At 42.3% G+C, this 22,046-nt stretch overlaps 7 protein-coding genes and 2 non-coding genes across 15 annotated transcripts in view; 4 read left to right on the top strand and 5 right to left on the bottom strand.

The window, feature by feature from the left end:
- Positions 1-1,359: 1,359 nt before the first annotated feature.
- Positions 1,360-2,249, bottom strand: LOC6594394. The gene is made up of 3 exons (XM_002019448.2): positions 2,172-2,249; positions 1,937-2,119; positions 1,360-1,872 (listed from the first exon to the last, which is right to left on the bottom strand). Exons 1-3 carry the CDS (start codon positions 2,247-2,249, stop codon positions 1,462-1,464), a joined length of 672 nt encoding a protein of 223 aa, XP_002019484.1. The 3' UTR covers positions 1,360-1,461.
- A 385-nt stretch (positions 2,250-2,634) lies between these two features.
- Positions 2,635-2,706, top strand: Trnag-ucc. The gene has a single exon. It is a non-coding gene; the product is annotated as a tRNA-Gly (tRNA).
- A 195-nt stretch (positions 2,707-2,901) lies between these two features.
- On the bottom strand, positions 2,902-4,884 carry LOC6594391. 2 transcript variants are annotated; one of them, XR_003408985.1, is made up of 5 exons: positions 4,479-4,884; positions 4,352-4,404; positions 3,854-4,042; positions 3,162-3,798; positions 2,902-3,098 (listed from the first exon to the last, which is right to left on the bottom strand). XR_003408985.1 is itself a non-coding variant. In XM_026990822.1 (4 exons), the coding sequence occupies exons 1-4, from the start codon at positions 4,519-4,521 to the stop codon at positions 3,328-3,330; spliced, it is 756 nt and encodes a 251-aa protein (XP_026846623.1). In that variant the 5' UTR covers positions 4,522-4,884; the 3' UTR covers positions 2,902-3,327. The 2 variants fall into 2 exon arrangements, 1 of the variants encoding a protein (XP_026846623.1); XM_026990822.1 differs by having other exon boundaries at positions 2,902-3,798.
- On the bottom strand, positions 4,093-4,164 carry Trnag-ucc. Its single transcript has one exon. It is a non-coding gene; the product is annotated as a tRNA-Gly (tRNA).
- Positions 4,885-4,905: 21 nt separating the features above from the next.
- Positions 4,906-5,909, bottom strand: LOC113566206. The gene is made up of 3 exons (XM_026990831.1): positions 5,565-5,909; positions 5,339-5,510; positions 4,906-5,270 (listed from the first exon to the last, which is right to left on the bottom strand). The coding sequence occupies exons 1-3, from the start codon at positions 5,868-5,870 to the stop codon at positions 5,089-5,091; spliced, it is 660 nt and encodes a 219-aa protein (XP_026846632.1). The 5' UTR covers positions 5,871-5,909; the 3' UTR covers positions 4,906-5,088.
- Positions 5,910-7,221: 1,312 nt separating this feature from the next.
- Positions 7,222-8,360, top strand: LOC6594390 (ELMO domain-containing protein 2). Its single transcript, XM_002019446.2, has 2 exons — positions 7,222-7,568; positions 7,627-8,360. The coding sequence occupies exons 1-2, from the start codon at positions 7,319-7,321 to the stop codon at positions 8,325-8,327; spliced, it is 951 nt and encodes a 316-aa protein (XP_002019482.1). The 5' UTR covers positions 7,222-7,318; the 3' UTR covers positions 8,328-8,360.
- Positions 8,361-8,694: 334 nt separating this feature from the next.
- Positions 8,695-10,199, bottom strand: LOC6594389 (secernin-2). Its single transcript, XM_002019445.2, has 3 exons — positions 9,909-10,199; positions 9,652-9,842; positions 8,695-9,591 (listed from the first exon to the last, which is right to left on the bottom strand). The coding sequence occupies exons 1-3, from the start codon at positions 10,059-10,061 to the stop codon at positions 8,865-8,867; spliced, it is 1,071 nt and encodes a 356-aa protein (XP_002019481.1). The 5' UTR covers positions 10,062-10,199; the 3' UTR covers positions 8,695-8,864.
- Positions 10,200-10,614: 415 nt separating this feature from the next.
- The window catches only part of LOC6594632 (protein AF-10), a 29,679-nt gene continuing 18,247 nt past the window's right edge, over positions 10,615-22,046 (top strand). For 4 of the 6 annotated variants that reach the window (XM_026994725.1, XM_026994727.1, XM_026994726.1 and 1 more), the window contains exons 1-5: positions 10,615-10,879; positions 12,980-13,458; positions 13,518-13,714; positions 13,775-15,252; positions 15,542-15,629. In XM_026994725.1, the coding sequence (XP_026850526.1) occupies positions 10,845-10,879; positions 12,980-13,458; positions 13,518-13,714; positions 13,775-15,252; positions 15,542-15,629 (2,277 nt within the window). In that variant the 5' untranslated portion in view covers positions 10,615-10,844. The remainder of the gene's footprint in view (positions 10,880-12,979; positions 13,459-13,517; positions 13,715-13,774; positions 15,253-15,541; positions 15,630-22,046) is intronic. The other 2 variants (XM_026994729.1, XM_026994728.1) reach the window with 2 other exon arrangements.
- Positions 19,587-21,815, top strand: LOC6594387 (muscle LIM protein Mlp84B). The gene has a single exon (XM_002019443.2). It carries the CDS (start codon positions 19,661-19,663, stop codon positions 21,143-21,145), a length of 1,485 nt encoding a protein of 494 aa, XP_002019479.1. The 5' UTR covers positions 19,587-19,660; the 3' UTR covers positions 21,146-21,815.

The raw sequence follows: 22,046 nt of genomic DNA, 5'->3' as shown, positions 1-22,046 counted from the left end.
TTGCACTGTCTGGGATTTCCACTTCCATTTCCTCAACGGGTAACAGCTCCATTAAAATGCGTTTGGGTTTGCAATATTTGCTGCATATTTTACGGAGCCCAGAACCATAGACAGGGGTGTCAAAATATGCTTGTAGAGCGCCCTGCTCGCCCACCCCTGAATGGCTCTTCCTTCGGAGCTCTCTGTTTGTTGTCCTTTTTCCTGTGCGCCTCTCTCTTGTGTGTCGTGTCTGTTGTTGCCTCATCATCAGACAACCTCACTAGGGATACCATACCATGATAAACAAATTGTTTTTGCCTCTGCGCCCAGGGTCCTTACCCTTAGCCCTAACATCCTATCCATCCGGCCCATCCGTATTCCTGGGCCTTTCTCTGGGCCTTTGTTTCTGCGTTGTTATCGTTGCTCGGCGTTGCTCGTTTTGTGCAGCTGTATAAACAAATTAGTTTCCAATTTTATCAAGTTGTCTTGCGGTGGCATTTGCCTGGGCTGAAAGCTTTAGTTTGGGGGTTTGATCTAAGCCTTAGATAGACCTCCTTTGAGCCCCATGACCTTTAATCATATAGATTTCGTTCAGATATATATTAAATGTATTACAAATAATTTTAAATATAACCCATATTTAAGTTAAATATGAAACCACTCTCGGCTGCAAATTAATGGCATGAATATTTGAATCCAAGCTATAATATTGAAACATCAGAGCGGTTTTCCAATTAATTTACGGCTTTCCAAGTACCAATTTTGCTCATACCATACTCTCTCTAAATCAACCTGCTTTAGCTTTCTGCAGGCATTAGTTCCCACTAAAGAACCCGTACATATACTTGGCTATATAATTAGGGGCCAGCCGTACAGAAAATAAATAAAGTTCCCTACTAAACTGGCCTCGGCACTCGTCGAATTATGCACACGTCATATAGCACAATCAAGCGTAACCGCCTCGACGACCGACAACCCCATGTAGTAGTTGTACCTCCTATACTATAAATATGATCTACCCGATATCATTACACGCAATTGCCCCTGCCGCAAAAGGGGTGGCCGTTGCCCTTGCCAGTGCCGCCTTTTTGGCAAAGTCTTTCTCAGTTCTTTTTTTTGTTATTCCAATTCTAATTAAAAACCCAAATGCATTGTTGAGGCATACAGACACAGAGGTAAAGTAGGATCGAAATGCTTATCACACTGCTCTCGCCCCGATACCCTGTCTCTGTGTGTTGACACTGAGCATTAGGGAGAGCGGACGGATCAGGACGAGGGAAATCCTCTTGAGTGCATGCCTCAACGAGCACTCGGTGGATGGGGATGTGGATTTTAATCTCATTTGAAAAGTTTTTTTTTATATATTCGAAAGTGCAAAAATTGAAATCAACAATGGAAATAGATTTTAATAAAGGGGTTGAGAACAGCACTAAATGGATTAAAACTTTTGAAACGTTTCAAAGAATCATATTGAAGGTTATATTAAAACTTGATCGCCTGAAGCTCTACGACTCCCCAATCTGATATTGGCCATGTCTTGACTATTTCCAAGCCCAATTTGTAACCACATTTCCGGCTATAGGGCGATGTGAGCATTGTCATCACACCCTTTGGTATTTCCATTTGCATATCCTTTAAAATTAGGTCCGATGGCAGCTTTTCCTCCGACATAAGTCGCGCAAAGTCAATGGTATGTTTGAACAATTGGAATGCCAGGCCGCGACACCTAAAGTCGAGATGCGTTGCCAAATAAGCAATTTCCAGAATCGAATCCATTTCCCACTCTTTGTAGATGTTGTAGCTGACTTCGAGATCCCTCCAAAGCTTGTTGTATTTGATCATTTTGGGACATCTGTACTCCGTCAATTCATAAATGCTATACTTTTTTTCGTTCTGGTTAGAAAGAATGTAAAATAAAAGAGAGATCTATCTATCATCGAACCAGAAGAAGACTCACAAAGATTATATTAGCAACTGCTGACACAATTCTACCACTGCACACGTGCCGTATGGCAAAGGAAATGCCACAGGACAGGACATATCTAACTAGTGCACGGAGCTCTGATATGGCTACAGGCGAATCTTTCAGTTTGGTTGCCAGGCATGTCAATTCATGGTTCACCGATAAATCAGTCAATAACTGCGGAAAGAAATGTTAAGTGGATGCAAGAGCCATTACAGAGGATGCCTACCTCTTCAGTTTCATCATACAAGTCCGGCGTGACACGCAGAATCTGATATTTTCCGTCTAAAATGTTTATACAGTCCATGTTTTTAGAACACTGATTTGAAAGCTGTACCTCGACAGCTAATTGTAAATGTATTAATTATTTTCGATTTGCTTCTCAAAGCGTTACTCAGCATGTTCCGGTTTTCTGTTTCTCTAAATTTATTCTAATAACAGAGAGTTTTTGACTTAGAAGAAGTATAATCATCGATAAATTCAAACCCGAAATTATAACTTCGTTATTACAATAATTAATTAAAAGCGGCTTCACCGGAAAACAATTCAAATTCAAACTCAACGGCAAACTCCAAGTGTGACCGTAACTACAGCTAAAAGATATCGAGTATGTAAACTATCGAACAGCACGACATCTGTTGGCTTTCATCAGAAAAGTCTCAAGAAGGCAAATGCTAGCCCACCTCCGCATGGCGTCGGTGGTGTAATGGTTAGCATAGTTGCCTTCCAAGCAGTTGACCCGGGTTCGATTCCCGGCCGACGCACATCTAAATTTTTTGTTTTATTTTAGTTTGTAATATTCGACGCTTGTCGTGCCTTATTTATTGGAAATATCATCAGCTAACTCCGAAATAACAGCCTAAAACTAGGCCGTAACAAAATTCAATTTTAACATCTGGTGTGCTTTGATAAAGCCAAAGCCAAAGATTCCTACAAGGGCAAAGTGGACGGAGAAAAGATATATAACCAAGCCAAAGTTATTATTCGTCTCGTAAGTGATTATCATGAAACAAGTAAGCCATATGAAAAACATGAATGTGCGGGAACTATTCGTTGGTCTTCAACCATGATCACGGTCTTATACACGTAGTACTCATACTCTTGAGAGACTTGCCATATACCCGGTTTTTGTGTGAAGTTTAAAGTTTTAGTGTTCCTATAATGAACACGTAATCTAGTTCTTGCACATTTTTGTATATTTAAGATCATTATACCATACCTCGCCCATGTAACCTTTGCCAGAGCTCTAAATTGGTAGTAAACTGCCTCCATGCCCACACCCCGCCGACCAGAGACAAAAGCCAAAGCCAGCGCGTACTTCCTACTCCAGTTTAGTGTACTTCTAGAACCTGTACGTTGTATGCTACAAATTTCTTCAAGATTTTTTAGAACTTGTATATGACATGTTCGCAGGTCTTATGCAAGGGACTTATGCGCTCGCTAAAACGCTTGCCTTCGAATTCGAAGTCCTCATAGGAAACAGAATTAAGAACCTTGAAATTTGAAGCCCGGCCAACTTTTTGTGAGAAACTTCCACTCCATAGGGCTGTCACAGCCTCCGGACGTTTGGAACGCAGCTGCTCATCAATGTCCTCCAGACCCTTACCCTCCGCAAGCTCTTTAGTGAGTTCTATGGTATAGCTGGCCAAAGTCCGACCCAGTCCCATACGCTCATGGGAGGGCAAGGTGGCCAAAAACATAAGCTCACAGAAGCAATCCATATTGTACATGGCGCAAACATCGATCCTCTCGTCGACCTCAATCATAAAATCCATCAAACGACGGGCCTGGGGACTCTGAGCGACCTCATTGCGGAATTTCAAAAAGAAATGATCCTCGCCAGGCGCTGGGGGGTACTGGAAGAATGTTTATTTTAGGAGCTACAGATATAAAGAGATTCCACTTGCTTACCTGTATTTTGTTAAAAGACACTGCTACAATCCGCTCCGTAGCCACCTCCTTGACCAAAAGAGAAACCCCATCCTTGGCTGTAATATTGCACAACTCTCGTAACTCTTGGCGGGCCTGAGCATTATGCGGTAAATTAATACCACAAGCAATGCAAACTGACTCGTTAATAAAAAATGAACCATCAAGAACCTACAAAAAAGAAAAAGCTATTAATATTCAAATTTTGCAAAAAAGCGAGCTGCGTCGGCCGGGAATCGAACCCGGGTCAACTGCTTGGAAGGCAACTATGCTAACCATTACACCACCGACGCCACGTGGGTCTGTCAGCCCAATGTAGATTTCGTGCTGCCGAAGCAGCGGAAGTCTTCAAAGAAATTCCTACCCACAGCATCACTCCATCGCAAAGACGAAGATTTGATAAGAGCTTGGTTCTTTTTTTTATATTGTGACTTTTGCTCCCATACGACATACGACAAATACATATATATTTTTACTTACATCAAGCGCCTCTTCCAGATCAGCTTCGGTTACACTCTGGACTTTGAATTTGCCTAAAAACACAACCAATTATCATCAATTGAATCAATTGTTAATGATTTACGTTATTTTTGCGAAAATTACACACCATCGTGCAAAGTTCCCCAGACTCGTCCATTATGTGCACGCATTTTCGCACTCTTATCGCTAGACACTCGACGCCAGGCAACCAAAAATATAGAAACAGCTTCGTCAAATGCTGGTTTATAACTGAGGCCGATACAGGTATTTTACTGTTTACACATGCACGCGGCAACAAACTAAACGACGGCTGGAAGTCTATAAAAGATACGAACACATACATATGTACATACATAGGTACCTAATCTAATCGATACAGCACGCGAGCTACCGTTGATTGCCCTAGTATAACCTAGTCCCTCATATTCAACGAATCTTAGATATGGTCACAATAAGTTCAATGTCTTTTAAATTTCTGGCTCTTTTCTTGTTTCCTTTCTTTTGCGATAACAGAACATACGTATACCAAAAGATTATCAAGTGAATTAGGACGATAGGACGGATGTGGATGTATGCAATACGCATTTCCGAATTGAAGAATATAAAAAAAAATAACCTTTTTACAATATAAGAAGAATTTATTTTCGAGACAATTACTTGTTGTTCCAAACAACTCTGAGCCAAGACTAACCTAACTATTTCTAGTCAATAAGGCACGACAACTGTTCATACTGTATTCATTCATCTGGCCACAAGATCTTTTCAAAATCAATTTCTGGCTCAAAATGGGCCTGCGCTTCTTTGAGTTTTTTCCTTGCATTTGAATTATTTTTACTTTTACGATTCTTATAGGCACGAAATACTGCTCTAATTTCTGTCACATAATCATCTTCTGTATAACCATCAACCTTTTGGATTCCTGTGAAAGAAACATACCAAACCCTACATTAGAGAGATTATATAGAAATCGAAATAAAGTTAACGTACGATATATAGCATTATTGAAGTTTTTATACTTCTTGAACGGATATTTGTTGTGGATGCCATCGTAGTTGAATTGGACAAAAAAGTCCGCCTTCATTAGCAGATGAAAGTGTTTTCTCAGACCGCCAGGACGAGGCTTATTTTCGGGCTTTATAATATCCTTCATTGTTTGAAACTGCAAAAGAGAAAGCTATATATACCTATTGTTGTAACCCACTAAGGCACTTACATAACGATTATCCGGATCATTTAGCGCCTCCTCGACTATGTCCAGTTGCTCGATTTCAGTTAGAGGAAATTTTTGTAGCTCTTCTTCTTCAATCAGTGATTCTCGCGACTCGTCCGCTTTACTGCCGCTGTTGGTCAGTTTTCTCAGGGTTTCTATGATCTGCTTTTGGTTTTCCAGCACCATGTCCATTTGCTCGTTCAATCTGACGATCTGTTCGTCCACTGTTATCCGTCCAGGAGGGCTCTTTTCCCTTCGAAACTTGCATATTGTAACGTGGTTGCTAGTGGATTCGCTAACTCGTTTCATATTTGCACATTTGTACAGTGCAGTGTTGCCATTTTAGCCTATTTAAGGCTAGATCTACTTATTTGAAAACGGAAAAGTTTGAAAAATTATGAAAATGCTTATAGCCTTAAATCTAGCCTTTTTCAATTTCACTCTGTTTATGTTTGCCTTTTTATATCCTACATATATTTTTAGGAAAATCGAACAAAAAGTATATTTGTTGTACATATGTTGGTGTTAAATATCGTTAAGACCAAGCTTAGGAACAAAATGACTGTTAAATCCTTAAACTCAATATTAAATATAAAGTTTGTTTAAGTAATATTTAATTGTCTGATGAATACGACTATAATTCTATTGAATTTTACAGATATGGATTGCGCCGTCATGGCAAATGTTTCCACAACTACCAATTACCGGAGAAATATTTAAATTTAATACGTTCCAGCGATAAATATACCGATTCGAGTAATAGCGAGTTGGATAAAATAATAACACAATTAGAAATGTGTATATCTATGTGTTTTTTTTAATTTTATTTTTTTCCTGTTTTTTACAATTTTTAGCTTGTTTTAGCTTGTGTTTTTGTGAAATATAGCTTTTTTTGACGCTCAAAATCTGGCAACACTGGTACAGTGGTAAACACACGGCCTGACCCTCAGAAATATACCAAAATATACCGTCTAATTTTAAAAATATACTGACGAATTATACAAGTTCCATCATACATATTCCCCGTTTTTGATATTCCGTCGAATATTACCAGCTGGATGGAACCCTCAGCCCTGCCCACATAATTTTATGCCATTTATGAATTAATGTTCCACAAGGTTAGCTATTTTTAAGTACTCATTTTTGTTGTATTGTAGCCAAAACAAGTCTTAAACAAAAAAGGCCAACAAAAAAACAAAGAAAAAAAGGTGGCAGCGTAAAAATGTTGATAAAATATCAACATACCGTAAATATACCATCGGCTCAATTTAGTTCACATGTAGCAAGTGTGTAGTTAGCTTGTAGTTCCCATGTAATGAAATGAATTTAATGGAAATTTTTGTTGACCGTTTTTGTTTAAACCTTATTCTATAAGCAAGGCAATAAGATGAAAACTTAATTTTAACCAGTCTTTTAGGAAATAGATTAAGCAATCGGATTAAATTATGAGTTCAGGGCTGGGGGTTTTAGCTAGCTGGTAATATTCAACCGAATATCGGAAACTAGGAATATGATGCAGCTTGAATACAAGTAATTCGTCAGTATGTTTATGGTATATTCTGAAATTTATGAAGTAGCTTCGGTATATTTGTCAGAATTGTTATTGTTGCAAGTTAAATTTAAACAAAAGGCAGCTTGTAAAAAAAGGGACTATAAATAATATTCAAAATCATTGCGGCCACGTTGCCTTGGCAACGAATAGGCAAACAAACGAATTCGTAACTTTGACGATTTTCAGAAGAAGTCTTATAGTCATAATGTTTTTACTGGACAGATTGCTGCCCTTTATATTTAGCTATATAAGGCCGTTTATTAAATGGTTTTTGCACGCCTTTACCCGACTATCGGAGCTGCAGAGAATCTGCTATGGAGCCCGGGCGGGGGCCAGTCGGACGCGACAAGTGGAAAGATCCCTGACATTGTCCAAATCGTATGAAATAAAGCGCGTGGTTCACGACCTGGACGAGGTAGCACCCTATGCTGACAACAGGAATCTCCTGGAGTTCTGTAAGTCTTTAGAAAATCTCTGGTCTACATTTTTCTAATCAATTTATGCATTATGTAGCCTTCCGTGCCGCACGCGTTGTTATGCAGGCAAAGCGCATTAAAAACAATGTCCATCCGGACTTTTCCCGACTCTTTATCAATTGTGTGTCCACCATTTGGGGCTACAGGCGTCTGATGTACCAGATAGAGCAACTGCGGGCCGAGAAATACGATTCGGATAACCCCGAGCACGAATACAAGCTGTTGGAGCTTTGGCAACTGCTGATGCCAGAGGCGCCGCTAACTGGACGCGTAAGCAAACAATGGCAAGACATTGGCTTCCAGGGCGATGATCCCAAGACGGATTTCCGAGGCATGGGCATGCTCGGACTGGAAAATTTGCTGTATTTCGCCAGCGCCTACAACGATGCCGCGAAGCATGTGCTGCTCCACTCGATGCATCCCACACGCGGTTACACTTATGCAATTGTTGGCATCAATCTTACTTCGATGGCCTACAATCTAGTGAAGACCGGCCAAGCAAAGACACACTTCTATAATGTGGTGGCCCTGCATAAGCAGGACTTTAACACTATAGAGGATTTCCATAAATTGTATTGCTACCTATTCTTTGAATTTGATCGATTCTGGATGGAAAGCGATCCGCGCAATATAATGGATTTTCGTGAGATCTATCAGGCGTTTGAAATCACCAAATTAGAGGCCCTGCACAATGAGAATACAATTTTTAAAACTAATTTGGTTGTAGAATCCGTCTAAAAAATATGTGTAAATATATGGCAATGAAGTAGATGTTTGGTTTGTGTAAACATTAAAGGGATTGTGTCGGGGAAAGAATGAATCAATTTCTAATACAGATGAATCATTGGTTAATTTATTATTGGAGTTCTTGCTCAGTCCCCCAGATACCGATTAAGACTGGGCTCACTTTTTATTATAAATGCAGATTTATGCGTTTATTTGAGAGCCATATATTATTATATGTTTATATGTGTATATATATTTAAATATTTTAATGCAAGTTTTAAATGAAACTAAGACTGGAATGTCACATAATAATACTCGTTTTCAAAATTAAGTCAAGATGAGAGATGGGTGTAAATAAATAACTATTTAAATATCACGCAAAAGCATAAAAACTAAACGAAATTAAAATCGATTGAAAGATTGCACAAGAGAGTCATTTGTTTTTGGATATAGCCTATCAAAAATGCATCAGAGTCAAATCCCAAGGCTCAATAGAGGCGCTTGCAAGCTAGTTTTTGTTTTTTGGAATATCAATATTTGTAGTATCGTTTAGCGATAGAATTTAACCTCCGCCTCGACACAGTCCTTGAGCAGCTCGTCCAGCTCGTCGCTCGCATGATCCTGCAGCGAAAAGTAATTGTTCAACTCGTCCACACAAGAGCGCTCCAGACTGCGCAAGTGCTCCAGGGCCGCTGGCTTGCGCTGCGAATGTAATTTGTGTAGGAGCGTTAGTTCAGCCTCTGACTGTACTGCAGTAAGTGGCGAGATCCGAGGCTTGGGGGCGAAAACGAACGGCTTGAACACAGATTCGGCTGCATTGGGCGTGGCCGTAAACCAATGACAGCATATCCCCTTGGCCGAGAGCACAGAAACAGTGGCCGCTCTTGAGCTACTCTCGTTGCTGGCGGCGCGCAGCGTCTCGAACATATCGTGTTGAGTGTAGGTGCCATCGCCCGATGGCTTGGGGCCGCACCAATCCTCGGCTGGTGGCTGTGCCTCGGCATCGTGGGCCGCTGCAAAGCTGGCCTCTGCGTCCAGACCCTCACTGGACTTGTTGATGGTGGTGGTCACAGTCAGACCGCCACTGGGCAGCCGCAGGAAGCTGGACTCCACCTTCTCGGCGGCCCAGACCTTTCCGGCACAGCTGATGAGCCAGGCGGCAGTGGAATCACACGCTATAAAATTGAGCTTGGTTTTATCATGGCCGTGGGTAGCAACCAGCAGCCCAATACGGTCCACGGCAGCCTCCACATCGCTAGACACGGCCAAAGTCAATCTAAAACGTTCATGTATCATGTAAAGAGAGCTTAGAAAGAGAGCCTGATCTGAAACATACCGTACTATATCCGTGCCCAGCAGGCTATCGTTGTCTTTGGCATCCTCCTCGCCATCCGTCCAGGTGAGGCCTACGGCCACGCCGCGTTCGTTGGCCCCGAAATCACCACCCCATAGACCGGGCTTAGGTTTTTGCAATATAACACGCAAGGCGTCTTCGTTGCTCGATTCAGCAGCGGCTCCGCCATCAGTCTGTTAACAGTGCAAATGAGGCGTGAGTCATTGATCGAGTTCGAGTTTCAAGAATTGAAGTTTTACCTTCCCCTCCCCTATGACATCGCTGACATCATAGTAGCATACTTCTTCTGCAACGCCAACAGATGCCTCGTCCTCCGCATTGCGGCCAACAATTAGGGTACCAGAGACACAGTTGGCAGGCAGAACAACAAAGCACTCGCCGTTAGAGGACATTTTTACGGGTTTTTAACGCTTTAAAATGCACAGAACCAGAAAACAGACGACGTTGGAGTTGCAAAATTGATTTTTCCTCCCCTCAGCTGTTTGGGAGCTTTTCGACCGAATATGCGGTCCGACCTTCACAAATATACCGTCTCATTTTCGAAACATACCGTAAATATACCGATGAAAAAACGAACTTAGCCCAATTGAACCACCTTTATTAAAGATGTAAAGGACTTTTATGGATTTTTGAGCTAAAATCAGCCGAGATAAAATCACTGATGTAACTATATACTGTCACACTGATTTTATTGCCACCATGTCTAGCTCCCACACCTTGCCAGTTTTATACTTTTTATAGTATTCTCCAGCTTTTTTTTATCACGACTTATGGGCTTCACCTTCTTGTCCCATGCACCAATATAGAAATCGTGTGTAAATGATGGAATTTGAATACAAATAATTCATCAGTAATTTACTGAATATTTTGGAACTGGGTCGTATTTTCGGTATATTTCTGAAAGTCAGACCGTATATCCATCAATTTCGCGGTCACACTGACGGTCGCGGATATTAAGTAGCAAAAAAAACGTATCGAGCCGAGTGTTTTCTCGGGAAAACTCCCACTTGCAGAATTATAGCAATTAGAATACCGCAATCTAGTTAAGGTGGCTAACAAATTCGCGTTGTTGGTTTGTTGTTACAAGTATCGCGCATCGATAGGGAAAATCGTCTATTGCATTTGTATACAGAGCAGGTGGTGTTGTCTCTCTCAGGCTTGCACGCTCGCTCCTGATGTGCGAGCGAAACAACAACAAACAAGTTACAAGGTGTGTGTTGGTGTTGTAAATACAGTCGTTGTTGTTGTTGTTGTTGTTGTACGGTGCTGGTGGATGTTCAGCGCCTTTTTTTTGTTCGTGTGTTGATTATTTTACTTGCGTGCGTTTGCTTCTCGTGGGCGGCTGTTGGGACGATAAAACCGTGAAAATATTTGGGAAAAAGTAAACTAACAGCCCAATAAACGACAAGTGCACGACCAGCTCGCTAAGGCTGGTTAAAGTTCAGCTCAAGTGTCAAATTGGGTAAAGAAAATCAATATTCGCTGTGTGAAAAGGTGTTTTGTTAGCGCCCCAATCAGAAATCTACATATTACTGTGTGAAAATAGTGTAACAAAAAAAGAGTGGAAAGAATTTCAAGTTTTTGGTGATCCTCCCTCCCTCCCCCCAACCGACGCTCCCAAAAAAAGAGATATTTCTTTATATGCGTTGCTTGACCACTTTTGACCGCGCGCATTTTGCCCTCGCCCGAAACTAGTTTTTTTATACAATTTGCCTTTTGATGACGTTTTAAAGCCGTGTTTTTTGTGTGTACGGTACAAATTTAAAGCAATTTTCCCAAAAAATCAATAAATTCAAGCTTCGAGTATACACACATTTTCCGTTTGGAGAAATTTAACATGCTTTAAGCGAGAAAAACGGATGTGGGAAACCACCCTCGCACTCTAGCCGCCCCATTGACTCCACTCGCCCCCCCCTCCATTGAGAGCATCTTTGGAAGGAAGAAAATATATAGAGTAGAGTGCCGTGTCGCTTATATTCCTCCCCCAAAAGCACCTAACGCGCCCCCTTTTGCGGCATTTTATATATGTACAGATGTACGCATATATGTAACATCTTCTGTATATGTGTGTTGTATGTTTGTGTGTATGTATCTGGCTATGTGATCTGTAGGCGTGCTCCGTGGAAAGTGCATTGCTCCCCCTTCTCTATCCGTCGCCCCATTATTGTAAACATTACAAAAGCGGCATGCAGAGCGGCGGCCTCGTTTCATGCATAGAGGTGTGCGCGTGTGCGTGTGTGTTGTGTTCTTTTACACCGTTAAAGTTAAAGTTCTCGCGCAGTCGGTGTGTTTTTCGGCAGTTGGCAACACGTTGACCCAATAACGGTAGAATAAGAACTTCAACTCTCGCTCACACGCAAACACACACACACATACTAATGAAAGCCCATATGCATGAATGAAGCAGAAACAGCGCCCGCATGCCGTTAATACTATTATTGTGAAATCTCTGCAGATGCTGCGGCGGCGACCCACATAATCCCGCTACTTATGTTCCTGTGCATGTATGTATGTATGTAGCTGCTGCACAGTGGAACCAAAATTAGCCCCTGATTTGTAATGCAGCGTTTTTCCTGTTTTATTTTTGGTGCTGCCTTTTGTTTATATCGAGAGAGCGATTTTTCGTTCAAGTTCAATGAACCAGCAACCAATGGAATGCCTCGGGTGTTTAATGTGTGTGTTTGTGTGCGTACGCGTAGGTTTTTTTGAGTGTGAGTGAATGTTACCAAAATTTGTTGACCGTTTTTATCACCGTCAATAAATTAAATATCAATATGCGGTGGCAACGTGTGCTGAGTTGTTTATGGTCATTTTTATTTACATAAATGATTCAACAGAAAAGAATTGCGTGGCTTATTAAAACGTCGGCGAAATTACCTTGACATTGAGAGATTTTCATGTACAACAGTGCCATTGTGTGAATGTGTGTTATTGCGTGTGTCAATATTTTGCGAGTGGAGCCCATGCCCCAAGGTATCTTAAAGTGAAGGTAAGGCATGCCTGCTCTTCGGGTAGCCTATTTTACTACCCTCTCGCTCTCATTGTGAAGCTCTCGCATACCGAAGCAGGTGTGCAGGACAGTTGTCTGACTGCCTTACCTTCTTTGTTTGACACCTTGCCGTGTGCTATCTCACTCTCAGACACTTGTATTGAAGGCCACCAGATTTTAATTGCATAATGCTCGAATTACACTACACTCCATGCACACTGCAATGTGACACCTCCGTCAATATCGATAGCTTGGCGCCGCTTTATCGGTAAAGAAACCGGGAATAATACGTATATTTCTTTCTCCTCATCCTTTTTGCAGTTCCAACACAATTCCATCTTCATTCAATGCAAAACTGGAGCTAGACTCCAGCAAAGACGACACCATTCACTCCGCAAACTTGAACAAAAAACTCGTCAAGATTAAAAAGTTCAAGCTGGACGATATGAAGGAAATGGTGGGCGGCTGTTGTGTTTGTTCGGACGAGCGGGGGTGGCCGGAGAACCCGCTCGTCTACTGTGACGGCCAAAACTGCATGGTTGCCGTGCATCAGGCATGCTATGGCATCGTGACGGTCCCCACCGGACCCTGGTATTGTCGCAAATGTGAATCCCAAGAGCCCGCCTCCCGCGTCCATTGCCATTTGTGCCCCTCAAAGGACGGGGCGCTCAAGAAAACAGATCAAAACAAATGGGCACATGTGGTGTGTGCTCTGTATATACCCGAAGTGCGATTCGGTAATGTCACCACCATGGAGCCTATACTCATATCGCAGATACCGGAGGAACGCTTCCACAAAGGTGAGTGGAAATGGTGTTCTTTAGAGCTGGGATTTGATATAGAATTTGGTATTTTACAGCCTGCTACATTTGCATGGAGATTGGAAAAAGTGGCCGTTCCACCAAGGGTGCCTGCATGCAGTGCAACAAATCCAATTGCAAGCAACAATTCCATGTCACATGCGCCCAGAGCCTGGGTCTGCTCTGCGAGGAGGCAGGCAACTATTTAGATAATGTGAAGTACTGCGGCTATTGCCAGCATCATTATAGCAAACTGGTGAGTATGTGGGGGGAATATAATTATGATCTCCACACTAATATGATTGCAACTTTGCAGAAAAAGGGCGGCAACGTCAAAACCATACCGCCATACAAACCCATACAACATGACACCTCATCCGATTCGTGTTCGTCGCCCGAGAAGGATATTGACTCCACAATGAATGCATCAGCTACCTCGGCAACGAGCATTAAGATAACCAGCAGCAGCAGCGGCTGCAGCACTGCCAACAGTAGTGCCTTGAACGCCAGCTCTTTGGGGGCAGTCTCCGGAGGCGGCAGCGGCAGTGGTGTGTCCTCATCGTCCAAGCAGCGCAAGAGCAATGCATCGGGCAAGTCATCGAGCAGCAGCAGCAGCAGCTCCTCATCATCATCCACGGGAGTGGTGAATCCCACCTCCAGTTCCGCAGGTTCGGGCGGAGGCAGTAATCTGCCAGTCGGAGGAAGCCTACTACCATCGAGTAGTAGCACTAGCAATATTAGTAATAGTACCAGTACCAGTCTGCCGGCTGGCACAGGAGCAGCAGCAGCTGCTGGCGGAAACGTGGCCGGTGGCAGCATAAGTGCAATAAATCTACCTTCCTCCGGCAGTGGCTCTGGCTCTCAGAAGGCCTCCGCCACCAGTCAGTCGACAACATCGGCAGCCACCACAACAAAATCCTCGGCCAGCAGTTCGAGCAGTAGCAGCAGCTACAAGGACAAGCATAGCAAAAGCTTGAGCAAGCAATCAAATTCAAGCAAGGAAAAGGATAGCAGCAAGGACAGCGGAAACAATCCCCCTAGCAGCAGCACGAGCAGCAGCTTATCGAATTCAACAGCCACCTCAACATCTACTAGCTCCTCTTCGTCGCGGGAGAAGTCTTCGTCGAAGTTATTGAAAAACAAGGACACCACACCCATTCAAATGCCAAGTGCCACAAGCAGCAGTTCGAGTATCAGCACATCCAGCAGCAGCAATACCCAGCCGAGCAACAGTTCGTCAACTCTAACAGCCGCCATTGGTTCTGCCGCTGTAAGCAGCCCTGTGGCTGCCCTATTCGCCGCTGCATCAGCCAATATCTCGAATCATGCCCAAAACCTAAGTACGAATGGAGGAGCAGGCAGCAATGTGAGCACTCATCTGAATGCCAGCAGCAGCCGCAGCACGGGTTTCGGTACAGAACTACGTCCGGGCAGCAGTAATTTGAATGACTCTTCTTCGGTCATTGCGGCAAGCAGCAGTGCTGACAGTTTACCAGGCGCTGGTTCGTCTGCCAGTAATCTGACTGCAGGCCTGGGCCAGGGCTCAAGTGGAGGGGGAACAGTCTCCTCCACTGTGGCCACTAATTTGACCACAAGCAAGGCCTCCTCATCATCTGCAGCAACCTCGTCGTCGTCTTCCGCCAGCAATCCCACACAAACCACGAGTGTGGCATCGAAAAAGCGTAAAGCCGATTCGGTGAAGCAGTCAAGCGGCAGTGGCAGTGGCCCACCACTCATCGCTCCATCAGCCTTGGACGATAGCAATAGGTGGGCTACGAGAACGGCAAAGAAAAGGTCTTTTATATGTTACAATTTTTCCAAATTTAGTTTAGAAAGGTTTCCCAATGTCCACTGATAAATGATACGCTTACCAGCGAACAGCGGAATGCCTATACCTCCGATAATTATCATTTTGTAATTTGTTTAATAGTTGTAAACGGCTCTCAACGGAGAACCGAGTTTGTTTAATTGTAGAAATTATCAATCGAATCGACTAACATCGTATGAGACCTATTTTCTTACCCAAAAAATCAATCATCTCTGTACAAAATATTTATTGATTTCTGTTTCTATAAATCTATAGTTCATTTCGCGAATTGATCAAGGATACACACGTGACTCTGACGGCACTAACAGATTTTGAAAAGGAAATAGAAAAGAGCTCCAAGAGGGTAAGTTTTATTCCAACAAATTGTTTACCTTTAAGTATATACATTTGTTCTATAAATATACTGATAAACAATCGAATATATAAAGAAAAGAGAATGGAAAAGCTTTTCCACTCTTGAGCTGTAGATTTTTGTATCTCTTGAGTGACTTTTCGTTATATTTTGCGATCTCTGTCGAGTGTTTCTCCCTCTCTTTCTCTGGCTAAAATGTTGCATTTTGAATGATGTTTTACACTTGTCTCGAGCATGTCATGTCCACATTGTTTGCCAGAGAGAATACACTATAATATTAGTAATAGCAAATATCTATATATTCGTTTCACTTGCCAAAAGTTGAAGGCGCAGGCGCTTTCTACCGCTCTCGTATCATATTTATAGGTGGAAGAAGAAATGCAATTATTTTTTGAAAAGAGCAAGGTGTGCGTGGAATTGTACAAAGGTGGGATCTCAAAGGAATTCCTTGTTCTTCCATATTACCCTTTAAAGTATTTTGTGGGGGGATATAAAATTTGGATTCGGAGAATCCATTTTGCCCAAACTATTATTAAAATTCCAAACACGAATGGAATATTAACATAGAAATGATTATGGGCTTTCATTTTTCTTTCCTGCTTATACACTACCGATTTGGATACACAGATCGGGCGTAATGCAGCATATCTCAACGGTCCTTCTGCGTTTCGTTTCCCCCTTTCTAAATGATGGGTACCTTACAGTCTCATAGTATCTCTTTCCCGCTTGTCTACTTATATTTTCCCCCATTTGATTGATGTACATTCGACGTTACCCCCATGCCCCATTAATTTTCTGTTTGAATCACAAAAATGCATGGCAAAAATACCATTGAATTGAAATTTAATTAAATGCAAATGTGCATGTTAATTTATTGATCGACATCGACTTTGAGCCAGACAGCAGACACTACCACATTGTTGATTCAATAGAAAAATATATATACACGTCTCTTTTTGCCTTGTCATGAGAAGAGCCTCCACCTGGAAAAATTCTGAAAAATTCAGAAAGAAAATGTTTCATAGATGAAATTTATTGGAATGTATACGCAAGTATATTTTGTGATTTGTTGGGTTTGTTGGCTCATTTATTGTTGTTTTTTTCTGTTGAGCTGATGGTAGAATTGTTGTCTATATTCTCATCCCTATCGTGTGGCTCTTGGCGACATATCGCTGTGGTTGTCGTCGTTGTAGCCGTTGTGCCGTGTGCAGACAAGACTCATAGGCAGCGCCACAGCGACAGCATCGAGAATTATGACAATTTTGCAGAGCGATCAGTCGAAAATCGTTGTTAATCGAAGCTAAAACTAAAATTAAGAATACTTTTTTCCTTTGCGAATCTTATTATTACGAACGAAAAGTAAATATTAGAAACCATCATGGATTAAGGGACAATCCCCATACCCCATCCGCAGCTCATATAATCCAAATATTCAAATAATTCAGTGCCTGTGCAAAAATATCGGTTAAAGCAATCCAGTTTTGTCCTCAAGTTTTCCAGTTTAATTTTAGAAATTGTGTGGTATTATGGCTCACATTTTTGTGACCCACAAAAAGTGGAGGAATGCGGTGTGTGGCTCCACAGAGGAAGCAGCGCTGATTCCCACTCCTACTCTTATTTATAGATTTGGATATTTTTTAGTGGAAAAAGCCTACACACGCAGCTGTCTGACTCAATGAAATTTGAATTGTCTATGGGGAGTTTTCTATATTTCAGTACAGCGGACAGTAGAAAACAGTTTAGTACATGTACTAAATGTGGTACACATTAAAATACTCCAAAATTATTCAAGTTAAAGCTAAGACTGAAATTTGTGTGATAATCGAGGATGTTCACAGCACTTTAGACCACAACATATGAGCTAAAAATGCATTTGTTTATAAATCAACAAAAAATTTACTTCTAACAAATTTTAGATCATGGAAATTTGACTCAATCTATATAGAAAGCTAAAGGAAATTAGTGTATTAAACACTATCAAAAACACCTAAAGCAGTTTAGATCAAAGAATGGATCTCCGGTTTCAGCCTTAATTAAAATCAGTAAGAAATTCTTGTACTAAACCCTAAAAGGAAGACCTAAAGAAGTTGAGATCACGGAAATTTGTGTTAATAATCAATCTATCTTCAAATGAACAAGAAAATCATATAATAAACACACTTGGAGACTCCTGAAACAGTTTAGATCATGTAACAAAGACTAAGAAAAACAATCCGCTTAAAATTATTTAGTTAGAAAACAAAACAGAAATGATAAGAAGAAATGCTGAGGGGAATCCAAAAACTTGATGTTGTCCATAAATTCCACATCAGTAATGTTCTAAAAATATTTAATCATTGAAATTTATACCCCAATGAGTTAACAAACAATTTAGTTAAACGTTTCGTATGATTAGATTTCAGTATTTAGCGTTTAAATTCATAGAAAATATAGCCTAGGGAGGGTATAAACAAATTCCCAGATGCTTAATTACGTTGATTATTGTACGTGTACTCCCAACGAGAAAATGCAGCGACCGCAAACTTTATGATCTTGCGCCCTCCACACCCCAGGGGGAAAACATTTTCACACAACATTTTTACCCTCAAAAACTAAGCGAACATAAAAAACACAAACTGAAACGGCAAGAGGCAAGAAGAAGCGATTGTAGTGAAAAACACAAAAAATACAAGTTGAAAACCGCAGAACTGCTGCTGCTCCCCAATACAATCATAATATTTTCCATCCCACTCTCTGGGCGAGATGATATTAGATGAAAAACTGAAAACTGAAAATGAAAACGAAGGAAAAGTGCTCCGTGTTGCTGCTGTTGCCGCATCTAAAGTTTCTCAACTCAAAAAAACTGAGCAGGAAGAATCATCTCGGACTCGGCCGTGCCGTGTGCACTCAGAAATATATAGATTAGTTTGCTTTGAGCAATCTTCCAGTTCAGTACTCGGCGCTTCCGTGTGTGGTTTTAGTGCGTTGTGTAGGTTCCCGTCTCCGTCATATATCTATATCTAGACACAGCTTTTAACCGATATTTGCACACGTCTGTAAATTGCACCAAACCCCCGACCTGCATTTCCGACTCTAATCTAAACCATCCCCAACGATCCCTAGAAATCATAGACTGTGGTGATTCAGATCTCAAAAGTGTTTTTAGTACACAGTCTCACACACATCACATCCATATATCTGTCATAGCCTCGCGGTCACTTTTTTGTGTGTTTCTACCTGTCTGGGTTTTATTTTTATACAAAGATATTCTGTATTCTGTATAGATACACATTTATTGCTCATGTTTTTCTGTGATGTTTAAAGAATTTTCTCTGAATTTTTGCCGAGAAAAAGTGAGAAAGATAGAAGGGAAAATCTTCATTAATATTACGTGTACGTCTGTGGTTGGGTTGGGTAATTTTTCTAGCACCAGGCGATGACGTTTTTGACGACTGACAGATAAGGTTTTTGATAGATGATCTACAAACTGTAAATTGAGGGATAAATTAGTGAAAAGATCATTTTGATTTTTCAATGAACGCAGACAAGATGACCCAGATGAGGGCCACCATTGGATTTCAATTGATTTAGATCATACACTAAAGGTGGAAGAGTGTTTAGGTATTTATAGTATGCACTGAAACATTTTCAGTCTTTAAAAAACAAATTTGCATAAAGAAAATAGAGTTTAATAGTGATCTAAAAATTTAGATCTGTGCTAAAACTTATTTTCGCCATACACGATCGATAAAAGGGTCTTTTATTGATTTTAGTACTGGTATCTTGAATTTAGACATGTGCTAAAACGTACTAAATGTACTAAAACCTGTTTTAACCGCTAACAACTGAAAATCAGACACCTTTCATCGCTTCCATCACCCAGCCAACGCTTTTCGTCCCACAACTCCACGCTAAAGCACCACGATTCGATTCTATGTGTTCTCTTCTGCTCTCTTTGTGCACTTTCAGATAATAAGAATAGTAATTTGTACTCTCGAGTAGATCCTTTCGATAGCGAACACACACAGAAAACGAAAACAGAAATGCCTTTCCAACCGATCGAGGCCCCCAAATGTCCGCGCTGCGGCAAGAGTGTGTACGCGGCCGAGGAGCGTCTGGCCGGTGGCTATGTATTCCACAAGAACTGCTTCAAGTGCGGCATGTGCAACAAATCGCTGGACTCCACCAACTGCACAGAGCACGAGCGCGAGCTGTACTGCAAGACCTGCCATGGACGTAAGTTCGGACCCAAGGGCTACGGATTTGGCACCGGCGCCGGCACACTCTCGATGGACAATGGACAACAGTTCCTGCGCGAGAACGGCGAAGGTCCGTCGGTGAGGAATGGCGCACGTCTGGAGCCCCGTGCCATTGCCCGTGCCCCCGAAGGCGAGGGATGCCCACGCTGTGGCGGCTATGTGTATGCCGCCGAACAGATGCTGGCCCGCGGTCGTGGCTGGCACAAGGAGTGCTTCAAGTGCGGCAGCTGCAAGAAGGGTCTCGACTCGATCCTCTGCTGCGAGGCGCCCGACAAGAACATCTACTGCAAGGGCTGCTACGCAAAGAAATTCGGCCCCAAGGGCTACGGCTATGGCCAGGGCGGCGGTGCTCTCCAGTCCGATTGCTATGCTCATGACGATGGTGCACCGCAGATCCGTGCTGCCATCGATGTGGACAAGATCCAGGCGCGTCCCGGCGAGGGCTGCCCCCGTTGCGGTGGCATGGTCTATGCCGCCGAGCAGAAGCTGTCCAAGGGTCGTGAGTGGCACAAGAAGTGCTTCAACTGCAAAGACTGCCACAAGACGCTCGATTCGATCAATGCCAGCGATGGACCCGATCGCGATGTCTACTGCCGCACCTGCTACGGCAAGAAGTGGGGCCCCCATGGCTATGGTTTTGCCTGCGGCTCGGGCTTCCTGCAGACCGACGGCCTCACCGAGGACCAGATCAGCGCCAATCGTCCCTTCTACGCCGCAGACACCACGTCGATCAAGGCGCGCGAGGGCGAGGGCTGCCCCCGTTGCGGTGGCGCTGTCTTTGCCGCCGAGCAGCAGCTCTCCAAGGGCAAAATGTGGCACAAGAAGTGCTACAACTGCACCGACTGCAAACGCCCGTTGGACTCGATGCTGGCCTGCGATGGACCCGATGGCGATATTTATTGCAAGGCCTGCTATGGCAAGCACTTTGGCCCTAAGGGCTTTGGCTATGGCCATGCCCCCACTCTGGTGTCGACCAGCGGCGAGTCCACCATTCAGTTCCCCGATGGCGGTCCCCTGAACGGAGCGCGCACCTCGGGCGGATGTCCACGGTGTGGCTTTGCCGTGTTTGCCGCCGAACAGATGATCAGCAAGAGCCGGATCTGGCATAAGCGTTGCTTCTACTGCTCGGACTGTCGCAAATCTCTGGATTCGACGAATCTGAACGACGGGCCCGATGGTGATATCTATTGCAAGGCCTGCTATGGTCGCAACTATGGAACCAAGGGATGCGGATATGGTATCGGCGCGGGCGCCTTGACAACGTTCTAAAAGAAAACGATTTATGTCTGTGAACCGTTCCGTTCCGTTCCGAATTTTCTGTCTAATCTAACTCCCCCCCTCTATCTATCCCCTAACTGTTTTAACTAACTTTTAAAGGAATTAGCTAACTTAGTCTTCGTTTTCTTCCAACGATATTTCGATCAACGATGCAACAAATCTATTTTTCTTTTAGGTTATGTGAGAATAAGCTTAAAAAATAATAAAAACTTGAAAAAAAAACCGCAACCAAAAGAACTTACGAATCAAAAAGCGAAACTAACCATCGAAACCAATGACCTAACGATCTATTACGACAAACCAACGGCAGAGGCCCATGAAAAAAGGCTTAACTTTTGTGAAGGTGCAGTCCCAGCGAAAGCACAGGACTTATAGGGAAACGAAGCGAGCCAAAAAGTCGTTTATATTTATTTTTTGTACACAAAGCAAAGTATGTTTCATGCTCCAAAAAAAAAAACAAAGAAACATACTTTGAAATATTCTATATACTACTCATGATATGATAAAAGATAAACATTGATACAATGAATGATGAAATGATGAAATGAAGAAATGATGATTGATATATGACGATGATGTATATTTAGATGATTTTTAGTTCTTACGATACTTATATGCTTATGAAATCTTGATTATTTATAATGATATATTTTCAAACCCATTTCTCATCACTCTTTAATCTCTTGAAAGAAATCGCTCTGATTTGGATATAGAAAAAAAATACTTATATATCATACAACAACACACACGCACATAACATCCAAATAATATATATGCCCCAGTGGGTTCCATGAAAACAAAAACAACAACTAAGAAAACGAATTTCGAAAATGTTTTTCGTAGTTTTAATTGATTTAATTGGGTGCAACATACCGCAGATATCTCTACCTGT

The sequence above is a fragment of the Drosophila persimilis genome, unplaced genomic scaffold (genome assembly GCF_003286085.1).
Source record: "Drosophila persimilis strain 14011-0111.01,24,50 unplaced genomic scaffold, DperRS2 tig00000000-arrow-pilon, whole genome shotgun sequence".
In the NCBI taxonomy this organism is placed as follows: Eukaryota; Metazoa; Arthropoda; class Insecta; order Diptera; family Drosophilidae; genus Drosophila; species Drosophila persimilis.
Note: the sequence above shows the minus strand (reverse complement) of the source record. Positions and strands in the feature narration are given on the sequence as shown.